Source organism: Nuphar pumila, chromosome 7 (assembly GCF_984573655.1).
Source record: "Nuphar pumila chromosome 7, dmNupPumi1.hap1.1, whole genome shotgun sequence".
In the NCBI taxonomy this organism is placed as follows: domain Eukaryota; kingdom Viridiplantae; phylum Streptophyta; class Magnoliopsida; order Nymphaeales; family Nymphaeaceae; genus Nuphar; species Nuphar pumila.
The window spans coordinates 115,278,620-115,303,960 of record NC_143255.1 but is presented as its reverse complement, the minus strand read 5'-3'; the positions used below and the strand labels follow the sequence as shown (position 1 = coordinate 115,303,960).

Here is a 25,341-nt window from a genome sequence, read left to right as displayed (position 1 = left end):
CACCTTCTGATCCCCTGAAAATACACTTCACCTGTGGAAAGTGCACAGTTTCACACCTTTTCAAGGTAAACTTCTTCGGAAATTCTTTCTTGAGGTTCTTGGGAGCTTCACATAACTACAATAATGGGCAAATACCAACCTGCTCTGCTGAAAATGAATGAACCCTCTACAAAATGAATGGTGATCAAAACATCACAGGATAAGCTCCAGCTTGCAAAGACTTGAGAGACTGGAAACTTTTGATATTGGTGAATCACGCACGACTGCATATTAATACCTAGAAAAACACCAAAGTTCTCTTACGGGCTAAATCTCTAATCACATAAACTACTGTATTAAATGTGATAGAAATGGAAGTATCAAAATTTTGATTCCATAAAAAAGAAAATCAAAACATTCCACCAATGGCTACAAATCACTCGTTCTCTCCAGTTTAACTGTTTTGTCATAAATTCTCCCTCCATGTAAGGCTTCTACAGAAAATTAAGCCTTGTGATACATGGACACCTAAAGAGAACTAGTTGCCACTACATTTGGCAAACCGTCGCAAACATTGCATGATAAAATCTAAAGGGAAGAAGGAAAAATAAAAGAATATCAGGTCCAAGTGGTTGGGGTGGCATGCGGAGGAAATTAGAGGGATGCTGCTGGCAGCTTCCACAAAGTTTTGGTTGCCACTAGAAGCTTCTCTTTTCCAGTAGATTCTGCTTCAGTTTCATATATGCTTGAAGTCCACCTAATACCACGAGATATTTGAGCTACCCTCTCGATTACATCTGGTGAATCACGCACGATAACAGTTCCTTCTGGACGAAGCATTCTATCCATCTCCACCATGAGATCCACTAGATTGCATCTACAACAGAATTACATAAACCAATTCCACAATTAACTTGAATATATTTCAATGTAACCAACATAAGAGGTGGGAATTGGAGCGAGTTCTCATATAAAATCTTTGGATATTTAGCAAAGAGCTGAATCCTACACAAAATGAGATCGGATTGACAACTATATACAAACATCCAGTTTCCCAAGAAATTTCAGCTAGTTCTCCATGAACAACACAGGGTAATGCAGCTTAAACCTGCAAAGTGATCTCAGTTCATTCAAAAGAATATGAGAAAACTTGATAGACATTGTTCCTATGGGGGAAAATTTGAAGATATTGTATGGTATCATTAGTGGATATGATCTGGCAAACCATAGGTTGTGTTTATAGGTCCACTCTCTAAATGTGTGCAGCGTATTTAATGGTAAAAGATAGTAACCAACATGTCAAAGGTGTATAATGTGGAAACCATAAACCAAAATGGGATAGAGATTAAGGCTCAGTTTGAGAAAGAGGTTGATGATTTTGGGTATCCATAGGGTTGTCAAAGAAGGCATCAGTAATGGTTTAGGGCACTGAGAAGGGTGATGCAGGTTGCAGATAGCCTTGGCCATCGTTGCTCTAGTGAAAAAATAGCTACAAAGAGATGTTCACAGATTTTCCAGAATTATTTTGATCTCATTGTTCTCCAAGTCTCAAATGGCCCGTGAGACAATAGGACATTTCCAAGTAGATCCTACGATTCAAAATGCATGAATTAAAGAGAAATGCCAAAAAATGAGACAACAGGACATTTCCAAGTAGAGCTTATGGTACAAATTGAAAGAATTGAAGAGCAAAGCCAACATCAACATGCATTACAATTTTAATTTTATGATCCAACAATAACTACTTCAACAGGTTAGAAAGGGTCCTGTGGCTATAATTGCCAGACTTAGGATTAACAATCAGTCAAAAACTGTACTCCGGCAAAATTCAGTTTGCCACAAATCACAGGATCTGGAACAGGAAGATACTCAAACAGTGCCTGCCATATGCTAAAGATATGTGGTTGCAAAAGGAAATGTAGACAAACAGAGAATTGTTAATCCAATGCCTTTTAACTGGCCTTTCTAACTCTATAACTTATGTTGTCTCCATATTCACTAGAAATGTTTTAGGCGAAGTTCCTTTTAAGTTTTCGGTCAGTCTTTTTTCCTTTGGATCCCCTTGACTTGAGTAATCATTCTACCTAAATTCACCAAAAGACAATGGAGCCAAGAAGCTCTGTGCAGTGTCTATCCGTACCTGCCAAGACCCCTAGAACCTTTGCATCAACTAAAGACCCAAATAAAGACATTAATTTAATTTTTTTATAAGCAATTAAAGTATGACAGAAAGTCCTAAAAATTGGAAAAAATAGTAAACAATGATTGTACATTTTTAACATACAAGATTTAACATTTTCTTTTTAATTATCCCACCTAGGTGCTTGCCTAGAACCTAAGTACTGTAGGTTATCGAGGGACCTAAGCATGCTTTAATTACATAGACCAGAAATAGAGATATTTTCAATTTATCACATTTATGAAGACAGTTTTAAAAATGAAAAAAAAATATATCACAGAAAATTGAAATTATTATTTATCACTAGGATAAAATTACCACAATATTATCAGACATTTCAAAAAAAGAAGAAAATCAACCAAGTAAAATCATTGTTATCATTGTTGATATTATCACGAGAATGATACTATGTTTCTAACTTATCCAACCTAAACATATAGCCTTGCACAGGATGGAAGCCATAGTAAGTTTTAGTAACATCTGTTTCTTATGCATTAACCATTATGACATTTCTTTCTCCAAAATGCATGCAACACTAGAACAGACAACCATAAAAATATGATAAAGGAATACTTCATCAAATTCACATTGTAGTAACAAAAAAAGAAATATAAACCAGAAGGATACCTGTAATTCCCTATACTAGAGTCTCCTATCAAAGAATCAATCCCCGCCACATGAATAAGATCATAGGTTCGTGGGTAAGTAGAAAAAGGCTCACACCTATTGTCACAAAAAACAAGCATTTGTCATTTATCACAAACACAGCTCACGGAAACAGTAGATGCAAGTGCCCATTGCAAAGACAAATAAGACCACAAATTTGCCAACAGCAAATACAGACAAAGGCTAGATAACGCTGAGCAACATTGCTCAGCAAAAGAATGTAACTTACAGCCAGCTCTAAACTTTTCAATTTCTACGGAAAGACGTGGAATTTCAAACAGTAACTAATGTGGAAACAAGTGAAGCATCCAACAGACAGGCATGCACAAGAACATTAACCTCACAATTGGATGAAATGAGTGTTTAAAGGGAACTCACCAATCATGATAGACACCAATAAGACCTCTGTCATAGATCACACCCAGAGTTGATGGCTTGCGGGCAGGAACAACATTCATGACCCAAACAGGATCTGAGATAATTGCTGCTGCAAAGCCCCCAAAAAAGGCATTCATGTCCATAACATTCCGTATCTTTGAAGTTCCAAGCTTTAAGTCTAGAGTCTTATAGTATGACACCCGTCTGATCCAGCGTTTTGTGTCAGCTTCAAACACACCAGCTCCACTCTTCATAAGAGCAGCACGAGGAGAGGGTTTATTTAATCTATGTGGCCAATCTGGAAGGGATCCAACTGCATTGTCTCCTTTCACGGTCGGCAGTCTGCTGACACAGTTTTCCAGTTCCACATACCTGCATAAACAAAAGGGTAATCTATTCTCAATGGACTCACATCATAAAAAAGAAAGTGGAAGCGTGGTTTCATCCAAGGTTGCCAAACTAGGAAGCCAAAGCGGGAAACAATAGGGGAAGCGAAAGAGAGAAGCGAGGTATTTTAAAATTTATAGGAAGCGGGAAGCGAAGTATCAATTTGAAAGCGAAATATGAATAAAAAATAACAAATAAAATTGATCATTCTTATATTTCATGATTTTTCACTAAAAGAGTTAATTTTTTGTTAAAATCTAACAATGATGGTTACCAATTTAGAGAAAGTACATGGGAAGTGAGAGAAAATACATGAAAAACATGAAAAAAAACATGAGAAAAGCATATAGGAAGCATAGAAGAAGTGTGGAAGAATCGAGATCCCCATGAAGTTTCGGAAGCGAGGAGTATCGCGCTTCCAAAGCGAGTTTCCGGGAAGTGAGCTTCCCACCTACCTAAGAAGCTTTCGGTAACTCTGGTTTCATCATAACACTTACCATGCATAATTTGGGTCATTGGATTCACTGCATAAATCAAGTCCAAACTCATTTTGGTTAGGCAGACATGAATCTCCTACAGGCTTTTTCCAGATTGCAGTGTTCCCCTCTACAACAGTCAACTCGTAACACAATGCATGTGCCACAGCTTGAAGGTCAGACCACTCCTTATCTTGTTTAGCCCACTGTACAGGAGGACCAGAAATGACCAAATATCCTCCAGGTCGAAGTAGGCGATCCACCTCAACAAAGTATGTCCCATCTACAATCAGACTTCTATTCATATAAGATACATTGAACTTCAATATTAATTACAAAGACCATCACATTTGCAAACCTATGTCACAAGGACACTTCACTAAGCATGTGTATCCTATGACACGACACTCAGGTGCACCAAGACACTTTAGGAACACAGTCAAATCAGTGTGTGTGTACAACTGTGCCCCCGTGTCCTGGTTCCCCTTACCACATCCGTATCCATGTGACATAGCTGCACGTGCACACGAGAGAGAGAGAGAGAGAGAGAGAGAGAGAGAGAGAGAGAGAGAGAGAGAGAGAGAGAGAGAGAGAGAGAGAGATTACTGTATGCAGAAAAGGGGATTAGGCATCGGGAACAGTGTACAAGGTCAAACGAATGAGCAGGGAAGAGTAGCCGACGAGTACCAAGCATTGCAACAAATGCTGGTATTCCCCTCTCTAATGCAAACTGTATCTGAGACTTGTGGGAATCTCTTGGAGCAAAAGAAAGTGTTAATATTTCTTGATTAAGCAAGAATCCTCCAAAACTAGCAACCTGGATCATCAGAAATCAGGTTACATTGTTCCCAACAAACCATAAATATTAGACTAACACATTACCTAAAAAGAAAAACTACAAAAAGGTGTAACAAAGGATTTGCTTGGTAAGTACATACCCCGCACCCCATATCCAGAGCTGTCCTTAATGTGCGTTTACCAATAGGTATGTATTGGGCAAGTTTTTCAATATATGACACAGCTCCATCTGGGAACATTGTGCCTCCACCAGGGAAAACAAAATATGGACCATCTTCTTTCATCCAGCCTTGATGACCCTTTCTCTCAGCAATTTTATTGTAAGGCATGTTGTTGTGCCATATCTGGAAATGGATATAAATGCAAGAAAAACGCTTGAATATGAGCATGGTTACAGAATACTCTGTGATAAGAATCACAAAGATGATAATGATGGATCAACAAGAAAATTCAGCAAATGTATTCTGAGAAGCAATTGGCTACAGTAAATTTCAGGATTGTTGTGTTATAGCATGTCTTTCACGTGGTACAGGCACAGACAATTAATGTAGAAAGTATTCATTCATGCTGCAGTTTCAAATATTTAAAATATAAAAGATCGACTCTAAATGTAGTAGCTGCAAGCTTGTACGGGCATGATATTGGCTTAGTTATGTTACAAAGAGTTTATCAGAAAAAATTACAAAGGAGAAGCATTAGTATTAGAAATCAGGATACATCCCTATCAAATCAATCCTTACCATTAGAAGATGGAAAATACTGCAATGAATGGTATTCTGAGAAGCAGAAGGGAAGCAATTGGCTACAGTAAATTTTAGGATTGTTGTGTTATAGGATGTCTTTCACGTGGAACAGGCACGGACAATTAATGTAGAAAGTATTTACTCATGCTGCAGTTTCAAATATTTAAAATATAAAAGATCGACCCTAAATGTAGTAGCTGCAAGCTTGTACGGGCATGATATTGGCTTAGTTATGTTACAAAGAGTTTATCAGAAAAAATTACAGAGGAGAAGCATTAGTATTAGAAATCAGGATACATCCCTATCAAATCAATCCTTACATTCAGAAGGTGGAAAATAATGCAATGAACGTTACTCTGCAAAATTTCAGTTTTTTCAATACTTTGCTATGTTTGCTGCGCATATGAATTAAAAATGTAGATTTATACTTGCAATGTCAAAGGCGTTGGGTAATGTACAGTCACAACTTCTCATGGACATATTAAGGTACAGAACACAGGTGCTGGACTACAACAAAGACCTTGTCATACTAAGATGTTGAGAGACAGGAAAGCGTCCACATGACATAGTACATAACCAGTCGTGTGCTAACCAAATAGGAATTATCCTTTTTTGTTGTATAGAGATGGTTCTGTGTTTTATGTGCTCAGCAACTGGACTGATATCCTCTACATGTAAATCAAATGTCTCTCAAGAGCTACAAAAAGCAACACACATGAGTGGGAAGCATTGCTTCCATGGAAGCACACTTTGAAAAAATGAAACTCCTTGATTGTGAGGTGTCATAGAAAACAATATAAATCATGATTCCAGAAAATAAGATTAAGGCACTCATGTTTTCTACAGTTGGAAATCTTGCCTCGAAGCATGAATCACAAGTATGAGATTTCTGTTATTTTATTATTTTCATCTTGTTAGGACTAGTAATTCTATGTCATTCACTAGTTAACACCTTAAATGTGTACATTGAGGGTTTAGTTAACACCTTAAATGTGTACATTGAGGGTGTATTTGAATGCTGCAAAGACGTGGTTTGAGGTCAGAAGATCCCAGATCCTCCCGCAACTCACCAGAAATTTAACCAACCAGAGACAAGTGTTGGTGGATCCACCTTCTTTTAATACAAATATACAATGGATTACAAAACTACAAAAGAATGACTCGTACTGAGAAAGGATTATGCATCAAGAAGTTTGTGTGAAAAGGCATCTTGCCTCATACCACCACCTTAAAAGACGTGATTTGTGAAAAGAAGTCATTATTGGATCTTGGACCCAAGTCGGGTCTGTGCAGGACCAGACCAGACTACTGTATTGGATCGGATCAAGATCCAAACGTTGGAAGTATTGTAAATATGCTTGTTGTAAAAGGGTATTTTTGTACCCTAAAATTATGTAATTGTTATATACTCAAAACATAATACAATGAGTTTGCGCTGAGCTCTTCTTAACGTGTTTTCTCTGCAGCCTCTTCTCCCAATTTTCGTTTCTTCTTTCCTGTACAGGTGAACGTGAAGATATTCATAATTTAACAATTTTTTGTTACTCACTTGTTCTGGTCTTAGTTGAGGCGCCGCCTAGGCGGCCTAGGCACAGCCCCACCGCCTGGAAGATACGGTTTGGGCAGTGGGGCCCTATATTTCTGTCTAGGTGAAAGCCTAGGTCGGTATTTTTTTTTCTCATGTGGTTGACTAATGTCAACTACTATAAATACATGGAGAGTTGATTGAAGCTGGGTTGACTTCTTTTTTTTTCTCATGTCGTTGACTAATCTCTCTCTCTCACGCGCGGGGGCTCTCAGTCTCTCTCTCTCTCTCTCATGTTTTAGTTAGTTGATTAAAGCTGGGTTGGCACTGCAGCTTTGGGCCAGCCTGTGATTTTGCATTCCTAAGTTGCAGCATACATGCAAGTGTTGATTCAATTTCTTTTGGGTTTCACATGCATTTATGCATATAGAACTCAGCAGAGACTTAGCAGCATCTCACATCTTTTCTTCAGTTTCATTTCTAGGCAACCAATAGCTAGCAATGTTCACCTTCTGGTTCGTCCTATTTACTTGCTTTTAGTTATTCAAATCTGGGCCTTTGGAAGGAAAAGTAAGGAAGCAATATTGACAATTTTGTTACTAACTACCTAATCATCTCTTTTTTTTTTCTCGATCATTTTCATTTTTTGCACGTTTCTACGTCATTTGTTTATTTATGTCTGGATTTTTAGGTTGCTTGTCCAGTCTAGTCATTTGCTTTTATTGTTCTGCAGTTTTTTTTTACTTTTTATTATTTAATTTGGTTTTTGCTATTTTTTAGGAGAAATTTTCCATTTGTTCGTCTGGATGGCACTTTAAGTAAGCAACAACGAGAGAAAGTGATCAAGAAATTTGCTGAAGGAAATGATGTACTTGCATGTTAATTTGATTAATGTCTTACTAGTGTCTAGGAGTGTCATATGAGCACCTGTTAATTTTTCCATTGCATTTTACAGGTGCTGTTAATGTCCTTGAAGGCTGGGGGTGAGGGGGTCAATCTTGTAAAACTTCGTGAGGGATCTGTTCAGCCTACACAGGAAATAAAAAGCAGAGAAAAGGGAGAGAGAGAGGGAGATACACAATGGCTGGGGCGGCTAATATTTTTCACACCACCGAGCCCTAATCTCTTATCATTAAATAGCCTTTACAAAGATGGAGACTAAAATATTACACCATAACACTTATATTACATAAGTGCCATTAATGAGAAAAATGTCAGCTGCATAATTAAAAGAATAGACATATGTATGAATCTGGATCCAGATCCAGATCCATGTACATGCTCTATTTTAACACCCTCCCTCAAGTTGTACATGATTTTGGAGCATGTACAACTTGCTCTTCAATAGCCAAAATTGACGTGTTGTTAACCCTTTGGTAAACAAGTCTGTCACTTGATCTTCTGTTTGAACATGATGTAGTTTTATCTCTTTCATCTCGACTTTCTGCCGTATAAAATGTTGATCAATCTCAATGTGCTTCGTTCTGCTATGTTGAATAGGATTACACGCAATGTTTATTGCGCTTTGATTGTCGCGTAGAAGAGATGATCGAATAATTGTCTCTCCAAGATCACTCAATAAATGTCTAATCCATGTAACTTCTGTCGTGCCTGCAACCATCGACCTGTATTCAGCCTCTGTACTTGATCGTGCCACTGCCTTTTGTTTTCTACTGCTCCAAGACACTAAATTGTGTCCAATATATACACAATATCCAGAGACAGATCGTCTCTCATCTGGATCCCCTGCCCAATCTGCGTCTATACAAGTGATGAGTTCATGTCCTTTATGTAGGTTATCGTTCTTGCGGTAAACAAGTATGTCGCCTATAGTTCATTTTAAATAGCGTAGAATGTACTTCACAACTTCCATATGACCTTCCGTTGGAGCATGCATAAATTGGGATACCTGATTGACAGCATAAACGATATCAGGTCTGGTAAAGGTCAAATATTGTAGCATCCCTACAAGGCTTCTATACGTTGTAGGGTTGACACAAAGATGACCATCTTTAGAACTCAACCTTTGATGTAATACACTCAGAGTGTTGACTGGTTTGCAATTCGTCATCCCGACTCTTTCCAGGAGATCAAGAGTGTATTTCTGTTGCATGAGTATCAATGTGTCCTTTTGTCTGTCAACCTCCACACCAAGAAAGTACCTCAACTCCCCTAAATCTTTCATCTTGAAAGTTTTCATCAAAAAACGCTTCACATCTTGCACATGATTAACTGAACTCCCAGTGATTACAATGTCATCAACATATATAAGAAGTGTAACGATGTCCGTCTTCTGGTAAATAAAGAGCGAGTGGTCTAGAGAGCATCTTCTAAAACCATATCCTTGAATTTGCATGGAGAAACTTTCAAACCAAGAACGAGACGCCTGTTTCAACCCATACAGAGATTTTCTTAGCTTGCACACCCAGGCAGTAGGATCTTTCTCAGCATACCCAGGAGGTTGCTCCATATATACTTCCTCCTTTGAATTTCCATGCAAGAATGCATTTTTAACATCCATTTGGCTAAGCTTCAATCCTCGGTCGACTGCTAGGGATATGATGACACGAATTGTGCCCATTTTGACTACAGGACTAAAGGTTTCGTCATAATCTTCACCATATTGTTGTGTAAATCCCCGAGCAACAAACCGCACTTTATATCTGTCAATACTTCCTTCGAGCTTATATTTTATTTTATAAACCCAATTTAAGCCAACTACATTCTTTCTTTCCGGTCGAGGCACTATTTCCCAAGTTTGGCATTCATGAAGAGCTTCCATTTCTTCATTCATAGCGTCAATCCAATGACGAGATTGAAGAGCTTGACTAAGACAAGTGGGTTCATTCTGCTTTGTGAGCTGAGATAGAAATAACTTAAAATCAAGAGAAAAGGTCCCATAACTCACCCATCGCTGAATAGGATGCCTGATGTGTAAAGGCCTTTGAGTCAGAGCATTAGGGATGATTTCTACATCCTTCGGTCTTGTATTCATGTTCCTTCTAGTGTATATCTGTCCAGAGAAGCGTGCAACTGAAAGTGGTTCAACTGGTGGTGGTTCAACTGAAGATAGCTCAACATACATCTGTGAGTCATCCAACTCCCTACTCAAGTCGAAGGAAGGACAAGTTGCTTGACATGTCTCTTTTGTATTGGCAAAAAGATTTGCACTCATCCATGGATCATATACCTCTACTTCTCGAGATGTCAAGGCTTCAGAGTTATTGATCTGAAAATGTTGCTCATCGAAAACAATATTCTTAGAAGTCCTAATACGTTTTGTAGTAGGGTCATAGCATCAATAGCCTTTGTATTCATCCGCGTACCCAACAAATTTGCATTTAGCGGCCTTATCCTGAAACTTATTTCGCAGAGATGAATCAATATGCACATAACATGTACAACAAAAAACACGCAGCTCATAATAAGAGGGATGTTGCCCAAATAAAACGTAATAAGGAGATTTCCGATCCAGAAGAACCATAGGAAGACGATTTATGACATGAACAGATGTGTGAAAAACTTTTGTCCAAAGACTAATGGGCACATTGCTGCCATGTAACATGCTCATCGCACTCTCGACAATATGCCTGTGTTTCCTCTCCGCAACCCCATTTTGTTGAGGGCTATGGGGCAAGAAACCTGTTGACTTATTCTCTTATCCCGAAGAAAGGCAATAAACTTGTTCGATGAATACTCACCTCCACCATCACATTGTAAGTACACAATATCACAGAAAAATTTTGTTTTGACCATCGAATGAAATTCTCGAAATATTTGAAAAACTTCATGCTTGTGTTTCAAGAAATATATCCAAGTATAGCGGGAATAAGAATCAATAAAAATAACATAATAATGACTGCCAGAGAGAGAAAGAATAGGTGTGGGTCCCCAAACATCGGAACAAACAATTTCAAATGGCTTTGAAGTTCTTTTATTAATAATATAAAAAGAAAGAACATGACTTTTGCATAATTCACAAGATGAACATTTTTTATTCTCTAAAAAGGAACATAAACTAGACTCTGGAAGAAGACCATCAGAGACAAGACTTTCAACGAAACCTTGACTACAATGTCCCAAGCGACTGTGCCAGATATCTGGCTTATTACAATGACATGAATTAAAAACTTCCAATGGAATAAACGACAAAGGCTCTGAAGACAAAGACAATGAAGAATGCTTGGACAACTTCAACTGGAGAACTGAAACTGAGGGAATCTCCTTGAAGACATACATGTTTCCTCGTCGCTCTCCCTTAGCGAACGTCTCCTTCGTTCGTAGATCCTTAACATAAACAGAAGAGGGAGTAAATTCGACTGAAGAATTCATATCGTCAACAAGTTTAGCTACAGAGACAATGTTCTTTTTAATATTAGGAGCAAGAAGAACATTGGACAAGTGAAGTGTGGACTTTGACATAGGAATATGTGCACTGCCGGTATAGCTAATGGAGTGATAAGTTCCATCTCCCGTAACTATACTACCTTTTTCTAGATAAGGCAATAAGTGAGATAACTTACCCGCATTACCCGTGACATGTGTGGCAGCACCGGAATCAACGTACCATTCTCCTTGTTCATTTTGCTTGATCGTTATCTGTGATAATGCTGATAGCAAAAGTTATTGCACATCTTTAGATGGCGCTTTCGTGTCCACAGTAGTAGCTGACTTATTCTCAATTTTGTTTATTTTTCCCTTGTTCTGCAGATTAAACCAACAATCACCTTTCACGTGTCCTCTTTTGTTACATAAGAAGCAAGTGGGCTCTCCTCTGATTTCCTGCATTAAAAACACCTAAAAAATTAGGTGTAGGTAAGATACCACGTCCTCCCTGCCCAAAACGTCCTCGGCCTCCTTAATGCCCTCCATTTCCTCGTCCAAAACCTACAGAAGTGTCCATGGTCAAGACTGAATGAGAACGAGCTGATTCATTTCCTTCTGCCCTTTGTTTCATAACCATTTCATGCTGGAGAAGTTTCGCTTGAAGGTCGTCAAAGGTGGGCAAGTGGGGAAGGCAGGACAAAGTTGTGGTAAACATGTCAAAATAAGGGCCCAATCCATTGAGAAGTTGTTGAACTTTATCTTTATCTGAAATAACACTTCCAATAACCGCCAATTGGTTAGTAATACTCTTCAAGCGGCCTATGTATTCCATAACTGTCATGGAGCCTTTCTTCAAACTTTGAAACTCATTTTTTAAGTATATAACTCGGGCTTATGATATTTGAGAGTATGTCTGAGACAACTTAATCCATAAATCTGCCGCAGTGCAATCATCTGAAATAGTAGCCAACACTTCTTGGGAGAGTGTTGACGTAATATAAGCAACCAAAGACTGACCCTGTTTCCTCCAAACTGTATACTCTAGATTCTTAATAGATTTAGTAATTGTGTCACCCTGCTCATCCTTGGTTTCCTGTAAAATAAGACGTGGTGGTACAGGAACAAAACCATCCAGATGTTCATCGAGATCTTGACTCCGTATAAACGGAAGTATTTGTCTCTTCCAGGTCAAGAAATTAGAATGAGTAAGTTTTTTCGTAACGAGCTGATTCAAGAAATTTGCAGAGGGACCGGATGACGAGGATGACGAGGAGTAATCCATATCAATGGGACAACGAGTAAGCAAACAAGACGAATGAAGAGAAACAAACTGATTTAAGATCACTTAATCAATCAGCAGGACTTCAATAAACATGTACCACTTAATCAATCAGCAGGACTTCAATAAACATGTACCGACTACCTGTGCTATCAATACCTTAAAAGGATTTTTTTTTTTTTAAATTAATGTGCAAATTGTAAACTATTATAATCTGCCTATAGACGTTGCACAGAAAGCACTAATGTGAAAGAATTGAGATTGACATGTAGATTGTAAACCCCCTTTTAAATTGAGATTGAAGTGCAGAAGGAAAGAAAAAGAAAAACTGATATGCACGTCTGACAACAATAAGAAAGAATGAAAAGAAAAACTGATATGCACGTCCAGTAATATGGAAACAAAAGTTTCATAATCACAGAAAGAAAAGGAATCAGAGAGGAGGAAGCTGCAGTCGTTGATGTTAAGGAAAACTGCAGATGGTGAAGAGTACTATGAAGAAGAAGGAGATGCAGATGTTAATGCTGCAGTCGTTAATGATGATGAGTTCTGTGAAGAAGAAGAGTGAACGAGCACTAGAGTTAGAAGGAAAGAGGAAGAGATAGAACGACTGGAAAGAGGAAGAGTAAAAACCTGTTTCTTCAGATCTCGCTGGAGTCAAAAACTCCTTTTTCAGATCTCGCTGAACATGCTTCTGGTAGGGTTCCGCAACCGAGCTTTGATACCATGTAAAACTTCGTGAGGGATCTGTTCAGCCTACACAGGAAACATAAAACAGAGAAAAGCGAGATACACAATGACTGGGGCGGCTAATATTTTTCACACCACCGAGCCCTAATCTCTTATCATTAAATAACCTTTACTAAGATGGAGACTAAAATATTACACCATAACACTTATATTACATAAGTGCCATTAATAAGAAAAACGTCAGCTGCATAATTAAAAGAATAGACATATGTATGGATCTGGATCCAGATCCATGTGCATGCTCTATTTTAACACCCTCCCTCAAGTTGTACATGATTTTGGAGCATGTACAACTTGCTCTTTAATAGCCAAAATTGACGTGCTGTTAACCCTTTGGTAAACAAGTCTGTCACTTGATCTTCTGTTCGAACATGATATAGTTCTATCTCTTTCATCTCGACTTTCTGCCGTATAAAATGTTGATCAATCTCAATGTAATCTTACAACAACATTGAATGCCTTTCTCTTGGTATGTGCCCTCACCTCAGTGGATTTTATGTTGTATACATGTTTCTTATTAATTTTAGTAGTTTGTTTACATATTTTGCATGTTTTTAAAAAAAAAAATATTTGGGGTATCACCTAGTCTGCCTAGGCCTTTTTAGAGGCCCACCGCCTAGGCTCTGCCTAGCGCTTATGACAACTAAGGTTGTGGTGAAAAGTTTGAAAAACAATCAGGTGAGGGTTCCATTTCTTTGCTTTACGGAAGAAGGTCCTTTTTCTTTTCGGAGCAACCCATACTACTATTTCATCCTAGCAGTAGAGAGTTTTGTAATTGCCATTTTTTCAACGAAGATTGTTGTAGTGGAAAAAGAGTAATGATGCCAGATCACCCTCACATCTTTATCTTTCAACGTGTCTTACTTTCTATATCAAATTTTTGTATCTAAGATCCTGATTTTCCCTTGCAGATTCAGGAATTTTAGCCTTACAATTTCTGGCTCTTGCCTTAGGTATGAAACGCTTGCAATCTGAGATCCTAATTTGCCCTTATAGGCTCAGAATTTCTGGCCTGATCCTCTTGCGTTAGGCTACAGATCCTTGATCTCAGATCTTGGGTATTAAAGAATACCCTGGTTGTCAGAACTGAGGCATTCAAACACGGCCCAAGTTATGGCATTTGTGTGCTTTTATTTACTATTTAACTTTAAGATTGCCTTGTTTCCAACTTTTAGTTTGATTCTCATCTTGCTTTTGGTTCAACTCATATTCTACCACTTTTTCTCGTCGGACATTTTAAAATGTCTCCCTTCTTGCTTTTTCCTCTTTTACTGCTTTTTGATTCCACTTCCTAGTCTATCAACTTTGAATCAAATCATCTGTATAACTTGAAACACATATCCAATACGTCATCCCAACTCCATGCTTGCATCAAAGCTCTCTTGGCTTTATTCTACAAAAGTTTTAAATTGAGCTCTGTTTTTTTTTGTGCTATTCGAGTCCAATTTATCATGCCCTGTGTTCTTTGGGCTTAGATGCTTAGTTCACTATCAAATATTATTACAATATAACTTTTCTATTTTTAGTTGTAGGGTGTGTTTGTATTGAAGGAATAAAGAATCTCCATTGAGGTTTCCTAGAATTATTGGAGGCTGAGACTTGAGTGGCACTTAAAGGTCAACAGTTCGCCACAATAGTGCTAATATTTATTACCACGTATGTCACATGGGTGCGGGTGCGGGGGTGCAGCACTTCCAAAAAACTTGGGTGCGGGGGTGCGGCAAATATATATATATATATATATATATATATATATATATATATATATATAAAGTCCAAAAGTTGGACATAAATGACCCTGGGTCAGGTTGACCGCACCAGGAGCCGCACCCGCATCGCGTAGCGTCGACGCGGGTGCGGCACCCAATTTGCCGAGTCCCTGTGACATAGATTACCACCCATGAAGATGGCTAAGAGAATTGCACCAAAAATGGTAGAAAAGTCCAGTTATTGAGAAATTATACACAGAAACAGGACACAATATGGATATGCTATGTGATGCAGCAATTCTCAAAACTAGGATATGGAGACGCTGCCGTACACACACACACAAATCATAAAAAGAAATAAATAAAGTTAATGATACAATTTCGACTGTATCTAACATTGGTTTGACTGTGTCCATGAGGTATCCTAATATTTCTGTAGGTTGTAATCCATCATAGACATCCTAGATGGAAATTTCATTAAGGGTGCAGTTTTGGTGTATAGCTGCTACGCTTGTGGTCTGTAGGTTGTAAGCAAGCAGGTGCGGATTAAAACGGTGGGCTAGGTTGGTAAATCCACCGCATTTTATAGTGCCTAATAATGCATGAAATGAATAACATTTTATCATACATTCATGCATTTATATGTGGTTTTATGGCTTAAGTATCTATGTTTGTGATGTTTTAGGTACAAAGAAGCTTCGGTTCGAATTTCGCTTGAAACCGAGTTAAAATGAGAGAGATAAGAGCTATTTCAAGGTCATGAGAACGGTTTTCAAGGAAGTTTGAATCCAGATCTGACCCAAAGACTTCACCATGGACCATGGATTAGATCCATACTTGAACCCATCTAAGATCTGAAGATCCAAGGTGAGAAAAGACCGAATCACCCTCAAAGATGACTCATGGAGGTAAGTTGTAAATTTTAATAATTTAAAGGTGATTCTTGAAAATAGCTTGAACTAAGGGCTGTTTTAGAAAATAAGGTAAAATTTTCATATAAAAAGAAAGCTACAACAATGCTAAACTCGTCCAACAACCTTGGAAGTCATGCCTTTCTTCTCCCATCTTCTTCTTCACATTTTCATCTTCCTCTTCTTCTTCTTCTTCTTCTTCTTCTTCTTCTTCTTCACATGGTTTTCTTCTTGTTTTCTTTTTCTTTTTCGTTTTTCTCTGTGATTCTCTTGTAAATCTTTGTGTTCTTCGCATTCTCTCTATTTTTCTTGCTATATTTTGTGTCTAATCGCTGTAGGTACACCTTTTTGGACCTTTAAATAGGATTTGACGTGAAAACGCCAATTACCTTCATTGACCAGCGGCCGAGAATCCCATCTAGTAACCACTGAACATCTTTTCTTCTCCATCGATCTCTCCCTCCGTAGATTTGGCTTCAAGACGTGTACAACAAGAGGATATCAATGTGCAACAAGGAAAAGAAACGTAGGTACGTGTTTTCAAGAAAGGTGGACCGCTCTCTTCTTCCTAAAATTCGTTGGATACCCTTTGAGGTAAATCTTCTCACCCATTGCTTGTAGTTAGGCATAGAATAGATTTAATTCGATTAGACATATAGTTTGTTGTTAATTTATTAAATAAATTTGTTAATTAAATTATTTTCTCGTATTTTGGAAATGTTATTTAGATTAGATTAATTAGAATTAGATAAATTATATTTACTTGAATAACATCAATCGGCGTTAGCGTGTCGTGCGGTTTTGAGGCGTCATAGTTAATTTCGGTAGTTATTAATTTTAATTCTATATTAGTTAGATTAAAATTTATTTTCATCGTGTTGTTTTGCGTTAGATTTTGTAATCATCATCGTTTTTAGGATTACTTTAGTCAATATTAGCTGAGTTCTTGTTCACGTTAGCGATAGGTGATTATATCGTGCGGTTTAGTTTCTTTTTGTATGTTTTAATTAATTTTCAGCATTTTATCATCAAGTTAGTGATCATTTCTTAGTTTATAATTGATTTTAGTCTAGTCTGCATTCTGATCAGTATTTAATTAGATTGAATTGCATTGTTTTAATTAAATTTTAATTGCTTTATCGTTAAGAATAGAAATCGGTAAAGTGAATTTCGCGTTTTAGCTTATCACTTCATGTGAGTTTTTATAAAGTTTCATCTATGAACAAGGCGGACACGTAACTAAAGGGTATTGGTGAGGTCTATGCCGAATTTGAGGAGATTTTGATCTGTTTTGACCTTGCCCATCCTTGGTTCAAAGTTGACAGGTTCTGCCGAATTTGAGCTTTCTTTTTTCACAAATTGGGTAGAATAGTTTACGTTTTTCTCTTATTTTTTGGTGTTACTTTGTGTTTAGTCGATACATTAGTGTTGGTTAGGTTTGGTACGTGCGTTGAAAAATAGAGGTTTTTATGTTGACCATTAGTATAATCTTATTGTTTTTGTTTTTGAGTATTGTTAAATTAGATAGATTTATCGTTGATTATTTGATTGGTTATTAATTTCCTTTCAGTTGTTCTCGAATTTAGTTAGATTTAATTTGTGTGAGTTTTTAATTGTTAGTCCCATGGGCTTTTTGTTATTTTGATAATAGTCTTGTTAGTATAGATATAGTTGTGTATTTGATTTTGCATGTATTTTCTCTTAGAGGTTGCTTTTTTTAAGAGGAGGATATCTATCATTACCTCTTTAATTGAGCCCAAAGAGAGAAAGTCCCGAACTTAGTTTATAATTTGCTTTCATTTTAATCGTGTTTACTTTTGTCGCATTGTAATGAAAGAGATAGTGTAATTCTTTTATTTTCTTTTGAAATATTAATAAAGTAAGGTTTTTAAGTAAAATAGTATGCCTTATTTCCCGTTCTCTAAGGAGTAGTAACCAATGTCCGCACTTGTGGAGGGGTGACAACCAATTTTCCTATAACGGTTGGGTTACATCAAGGATATGCTTTAAGCCCTTTCCTATTTGCTATAGTGATGGATGAGCTTACGAGATCAATTCAAGAAAATGTACCGTGGTGTATGTTGTTTGCTGATGATATTGTTTTGATTGATGAGTCTAGAGCTGGGGTTAATGCTAAGTTAGAATTATGGAGACAGACATTGGAAGCAAGAGGTTTTAAGTTGAGTAAGAGTAAGACAGAATACATGGAATGTCGATTTAGTAAGCAACGAAGTAGTGATGGGAGTGTAGTGAAGCTTGGTGAGCACGAAATACCAGTGGATGATTCTTTCAAATATTTGGGATCTATCATTCAAAAGTATGGAGAAATTGATGGAGATGTAAATCATAGGATAAAGGTTGGGTGGATCAGGGGCGTAGCTAGGATTCATGTGAGGGGGGGGGCAAACAAGGGTGTAGAAAAAAAAATTTATTTGTGTGATAGTTGGGGGTTCGGGGGCAGTGCCCCCGGAAAAAAAATTTTTTGAGATAAAATAAAAAATGGCTACAATTATTAATAAAAATCTATTTCATATGGACAAATCAAACTATTTGCTGCAGTAAGGGCTGGGCTAAAAAATGGATAAAAATCTATTTCATATGGAATCAGGGCAGGGCTAGGACTGGGCTTTTAAAAAAAAAAAAAAATTAACTGTTTGGGGATGCAGGACTGGGCTACAGCCCAGTCATGCCCCCCCCCTAGCTACGCCCCTGGGGTGGATGAAATGGAAGAGTGCAACTGGAGTGTTGTGCGATCGTAGAATGCCATTGCGGTTGAAGGGAAAGTTTTATAGGACGACTATTAGGCCCGCTTTACTATATAGTACGGAATGTTGGGCTGCCAAGAGACATCATATTCAAAAAATGAGTGTAGCTGAGATGCGTATGCTGAGATGGATGTGTGGAAATACAATAAAAGATAAGATTCAGAATGAGGAGATACGTAAGAAGGTAGGCGTTGCACCCATTGAAAATAAGATGAGAGAGAATCGTTTACAGTGGTTTGGACATATTCGACGAAGGCCTAATGATGCTCCAGTTAGAAAGATGGAGAAATGGGAAAATATATTAGTTAAAAGAGGTCGGGGTAGGCCTAGGAAGACATGGATGGAGATGATAAGAAAGGATATGAATGCTTTGAACCTCACCGAGGACATGGCATTGGATAGAAATGAATGGAGGAGAAGGATTCATGTGGAAGACCCATAATGATTTTCTTTGTTGGTTCATATCGCCGACCCCAATTGTTTTTGGATGAAGGCGTAGTTGTTGTTGTTTGTTGTTGTGAGGAGACGATCCGACTTGCCATTCTACACGAGTGCAAGGACTAGTTTTAAATTTATTATTTGGTATGTCATTCTTGTTTTAAAATAACCATTTGCAAAAATCGCACCAACTAACTTGACCAAAGAGAAATAAATCGAACCATTACAAGAGAGAACACCAAATAAGACGCTGACTAAAGCGAGACAGATATATTACCAGCATAAATAAGATTTGGAAAAAAACAAAAACTTATAGCAAGTTTCCAATTTGACAACCTTCAACCAACCAAACTCCGTTTAAAAATCCTGCAAAGTTCCATACCTTCTATTTTTTACACAAACATATCAAATTTAACAAATCTGTTCTAGTTTTGCAATCGAACCAACTTCTCCCAGTTATAGACCGAACGAAACACTACAGAATCCCGTTACTACACCAGAAACAGGAGATTCCCAACTGATGCTGCTTATTCTTATTGAATCAGATAATTCTCCAATCAATCTCTTCAACTCCCAATTCCACACTTCTTAGACTCACTAAATCAGAGAATTCCCAAATCAATACCTTATGATCACTTCGGTTTCTGCATCTGCCGCACTACTAAACAAACCATCCCAAAAAACCCTTTATGTATAAAAATTTCAGAAACTTCAAGTTCCGAACGAAAAAAAGAGAGAGAACTACAAGATCTGAATTAGTCTTTCGCTAATACGATTCATGCTTTAACCAAATAAAATGCCAAGAAAAGGAACTTCGCAATCAGTAAATTCCCCCAATGCCTCGAGTTTCCTTAAACACTCACCCTAAATCTCGACTACCAAAAAGCCAAAAATTCAGGAAACAAAGAACGGAACTTGATCCTGCAACTTTCACTAACCCTAACCGGAGACGAGAACATAAGACACCCTTCATCCATTAAAAAGACTAAAAAAGGACTCGCAAACAAGCAAACGAGAAGCAAAAAAAACACTAGAAACGATCGATCAAGTGGAAAAAGAAAGAAAGAAAAGGAAAAGGAATCACCTTGTACATACTGTCGGGCCAGGGGACGGGGATCTGGTAGCCGGGGGGCGGAGGGATGAGGCAGAGCGGAGTCTCCTCTGGCGGCGGGCAGTGGCGCTCGCGGTAGAAGTTGCGCTCGCGGCTCAGCTGGCTGTTCCTTCGGGGATCCTCGCAGGGCATGTGGGTGACGGCGTCGGCCGGGCATGCCTCGAGCGGCTGCCCAGCCTCCACCTGCGCCACCAGCCTCGCCCGTTGTCGCGGGTCCGTGGCCGAGAGCGCCAGAGCCTGCCGGCCGGACGACGCGAGCGAGTCGCCGAGCCGAGTGAACACCAGCAGGAAGAACACCGCCACCGCCACGAAGAAGGCCACCGAGACGATGTCCAGGAGCTTCCATTGCCGCCCGTGCTTCTTCGCCGGCAGGTTCGCGTGGCCCATCACTTTCCCGCCTCCAGATCTCGCCGGAGGTTATTCTATTCCAGTATGTGGTGTCGGTGGCCGAGTGGGAGCGGGTGGCGCGGCGGAACGACGATGGAGAGGAGGCTGAGACACCTGATCGTTGTCGTTTTGTTGCGCCTGATTTCCCTCCTCCTCCGATTGGATGGAAAATTAATACCTAACGCACCTGATGAGTTTCGAGAGTAAGCTCAGCATCTTTTTAATTGCCACCTGTCCAGTTCAGCGGGCACCTTATCTATCACTCTTGGATCATATTCCCCCTCACACACGTTTGGTTCTATCTTTTTTTTTTTCCATTTTTTTTAAAAGTCTGTCTGTCTCACTCTAATCTACTCATCTGAAGGCATATTTTTGTGTCAAAAGACATTTTCAATATTAAGAAAGTTTACTTTCATTCTAAGAGAAGCAACTTTTCCACCTTTCAGAATAACGCTTCATAGCGAGATTGAAGCATCTAGCATCATGCTTTCAAAGTGAACTTTCTAGAAAGTTAGCTTCTAAGGTTTTAAGAAGCTTCTGCTAAATACGATCAGTAGCAATACATGAAATTTCAAACTTTTAGCAAGGAATGTATACAAAAAGAAAATGAGTTGTAAAAATGAAAAATATATATTTTGCATTAAAAAAGAAAATTATTTGTAAAAAATCAAAAAATAATATACGGATAAGATTAAATCGGTTTTGGTTTTGATAACAAGGTAAAATGACATACATTTGTACGAAAATTTTCACCAAATTTTAAGACATAGGAACTGCAACATCCAGATCCAAGACAAAATCTTATTCGAATAAAAAAATTGACAAATTTGATGTTTATTAGATTTAGGGCTTCCGAAGCGCTGGAGGCAAGAGGTAAGCCTACGTAGTTTGTGATGCCAAGACAATGATCGTAAGTACAGAAAGCAAAGCCAAAGCCAACCAGCACGGCTAGGTCTTTGAACCTGAGGGCAGTTTCTCTGTGTAAATATAAAAAAAAAAGGTGTTTGAATGAGGGAACACACATCTTGCATCTAATGTGAGAACATGGTCCCTTGTGTCCTGCTTTGGCGAGACAAAATTGTCAAACCCCAGGGGGTCAGAAAGTTCGTCCTATACCCACTCATTCAGTACATGTTCTTTTGGACGAGTGTGTCCAAATGCATCAAATGCCTTTGGGCCTTCTTTAACCCTATTCATTGTAACGTAAAATTTGTTCTAAACGTTTCTATAAAAAAAAATGAGTTTTTTTTTTTTACAATATTTCACAAAAGACAATAGAGAAACACAGTGACAAACACGGATTTTTTCACAGGATACAAGTAGGATGGCCAATCTCTTCCAAGGAAATTGAAAATTGTTGATGTATCTAAGAAGGTAAAAATAAAAAGGTGGCTAATGCTGGTCATGAATGGTATGAACCATTTTATTTTGAGACTAGGTCAGAGAAAGGGGTGTCAACGGGCTTGGTTTATCCAGACCCGGCCAGAACCAAACCCTATAGAGTCCCAGTATGGTGATAAATAAGAAGACCAGATTAAGACCAGGGTCCGGACCTGAAGGTCCGATTAATACATGGACTTGGGTATAATTTGTAAAATTTTATATGACCCGGCCTAAGTTTCGATTAAGACCCACAAATTTTAAATGTAAAAATGATAAAAAAAAAATATGGTTTTACTGGGTATGGTCCAGGTTTGGTTCATGTGGTTTTTATTGGGTTCGGGTATGATTTTTCTTATAGTGAACCTGATTAGACCAGAGTCCTGACCCGAATACCATACCAAAAAATCTAGTCCAAATCTGATTCCACTTGGGTGACAACCCTAGGTCAAACGCAACTCAGACTGAGTCTGACTATGCACCGTCAGAGTTGCCTTTGGATGCTATTTATCCAGCTTGAACACCATCACGTTTGCTTTTGCTTCAGCCTCTCATTTTTTTTTATTGTAGATGCCCCCTCATCTAAAACTTTAATGGCTTTAAAAAAAATTGTAGGACCATCTAAGAAACAACCCATCCATCAATGGTGTTTTATCTGTCGTTCATCACATAAATGAAGGGCATCCAATGCAGCTGCCTCTGAGCTGATGTCCTTTATTTTGCAACCGAGCTACATGTCAAAAATTGACTACCATAAAGAGTCAATCAAATGTTGATAGTCAATCTTTGATTAAGACTGAAAGTGTACACCGACATGTCCCATTCATGAGCTTCGGCGTTACTTATTGAAACTCTCCTTGATGTTGACGGATAACAAGATCCAAATCTCCAAATACCCTTTGGTGCACGACCCGTAGCATTTAGATCCAATAATCAGTTCAATCATTTTCAAGATCTCATAAACTTGATCAGGTTCCGGTTCCGAATTGGATCTCCATGTATTTAACTGTTCCGAATAAGAAACGTCTGCATCACTGAATTTGACATAAATTTCCGAATAAGACGATGCCATCTTCTGGTTAAAAATTTGGTCTGTTCAGCTTGATTCTGTTTGGAGTATGAATTGGCCTGAAAATCGTTTCAGGCCTGATTCCAATCCTGTCAACTTTGAGTTTTTATTTTATTTACATGGAGAAACCACCTCCAAAATCAGAGACTTAGTCGTGCTGGCTTCCCCTACCGTATTATGATCACTGTCCTGACAGTGTAAAAGTCTGGGCTTATCCCTTTCCCCAAAGAGTCACCACGCTTAGGCTAATAGGCTTGTGTAACTGTGTAAGGGGGTGACGCCCATGAGATTTGAATCTAGACCACCTGCTTAGAGGCCTAGGCCCCATCTTACTGCACCAAACCCCTTTGGGGGCTGACAACATTGAGCTTGCATACCGATTTTGAAGCTCAGTCTTTTCGCAGTTAGACTTTGGGTCAGTCCATCATCCATATTAGGCTGGATTGGAAGCTAGAACCATAGTGACAAACCTTTTTTTCGGCAAAATCTGGTTTGTCAAAAACTTGTGAGAAATTGAAATATTTTCATAAATCTCACATTTTTTCAGCAAAATCTTGGCAATACAAAAATAAATTAAAAAAATATAAACAATATTTTTATAAGAAAATATTAATAAAAATTATTTAAAAATAAAAGAAAAACATGTTTTTTCATGATAAATAGCCGTTTATAATGTAAATATCACGTTTAAATCAGGGTATTTCTGTTTTTTTCATAAATCTCGTGATATTTTGAAAATCTCTTGAGAAATTGCTGTTTTAAACTCTCAAGCAATTTTCTCACGATATTATTGCGAGATTTTTTTCATAAATCCCGCAATATTTGTTAGAGGCTGAACCTAGATGCATTTTGTTTAGAAAAAGACGAGTTTGGACTGCTCAGAGGCAACCCTAATTGGGCTCAGGTTGGAAGTACTGGGTGGAGTATGGGTTAACCGGGCACGATTTGAGAAACTCCCTAGTCCCTACTATATGTTGGATTCAGGTCCATTTGCAGATTGTACCATTGATATGGGTTTTGATCAGATGTTTGTGGCACCAAACTCATTAGACATTAGATCAGACGAATGGTCCAGATTTGTTATGGGTCTTTGAAACATGAACTCTTGGAGCGAAAGAATATCCAGATTTGGTAAAGATCCAAATCCAATAATCACATATTTTAGTGTGAAGTTTATATCCAATAAAAGGGTCGGGTGATGGCCAAATCTGCATCTAGTGTTGGGTTTGCCTAGTCAAGTATGTTGACTAAAGCCAAGTTTGACTCACATCTCTTGCTAGAAATCATAGTCACAAGCCCACGAGGGCTCGAGTCTTCGAGTGGGGCGACCTGTAAATGTCACCAAGTTCAAGGATGTTATGAGCCGAAAACCCATGGGTGCATATCCTTTTTTTTGAAAGGCAAGCTGGGTTAGTTATACAACTATATCATTGGGTTTTGAACGTGCAACGTCCGAACACAAGGTGACATGCACTAGCTGCTCCTACAAAACAAGCATAGACAAACAAGTGAAATTTTTTCATTTAAAACATGTCATATCAAAACTTCTCACCGGGTGCGCATGTTTGACTCTCACCAGGTGTACATGTGTCTTTAACTAGGGGAAGCCCATTAAGTGACCCGATACTCATACTCGGTGAGGGTTCCTTGTCATCAAAAATAAAAATCTCATATATATATATATATATATATATATATATATATATATATATATGAGATTTGTTTTTGCTTCCAAACATGGCCATAGTCAATGAGTTTTTGATGATTGCTAGCGCTGAGCAACCATCTAGGCTGTCAATGGTGCATCAACTGGAGGCAGGCTGGTCCAAAGTAAACTTGATCCAAGATGGCCCAACCCAACCCGTTGGTTTGCCTTGCAAAAGTGGTGGTTTATTGGCCATTGTTGTAAGGTCATGTAGCTGACTGTTGGAAGGTCATCCCAACAGTCACAATCGCTAGTACATGTGAAAGTTAAAGAATAAACAGATTACAAATAAAAAATTAGATAATAAATTATGCTTAAAATACCATTACAAGTATAAAACATCAAGAGATGTGTAGCTTGGAGAGGAAGAGATTTCTCCT

General features: G+C 38.2%; 1 protein-coding gene across 1 annotated transcript; it reads right to left on the bottom strand.

The window, feature by feature from the left end:
• Positions 1–380: 380 nt before the first annotated feature.
• On the bottom strand, positions 381–20,829 carry LOC149833047 (putative pectin methyltransferase QUA3). Its single transcript, XM_090014865.1, has 7 exons — positions 20,394–20,829; positions 5,004–5,207; positions 4,672–4,882; positions 4,087–4,348; positions 3,203–3,574; positions 2,786–2,881; positions 381–856 (listed from the first exon to the last, which is right to left on the bottom strand). The coding sequence occupies exons 1-7, from the start codon at positions 20,805–20,807 to the stop codon at positions 634–636; spliced, it is 1,782 nt and encodes a 593-aa protein (XP_089870991.1). The 5' UTR covers positions 20,808–20,829; the 3' UTR covers positions 381–633.
• Between the last annotated feature and the right edge of the window lie 4,512 nt (positions 20,830–25,341).

Bases quoted from the DNA above. Each gene is read 5' to 3' on its own strand.
- LOC149833047 (XM_090014865.1), bottom strand. From the start codon at position 20,807: ATGGGCCACGCGAACCTGCCGGCGAAGAAGCACGGGCGGCAATGGAAG. The intron at 5,208-20,393 runs GTGATTCCTTTT...ATCCATTTCCAG, and splicing joins GGCCCGACAGTATGTACAAG to ATATGGCACAACAACATGCC. The intron at 857-2,785 runs GTATCCTTCTGG...ATTCTGTTGTAG, and splicing joins TCTAGTATAGGGAATTACAG to ATGCAATCTAGTGGATCTCA.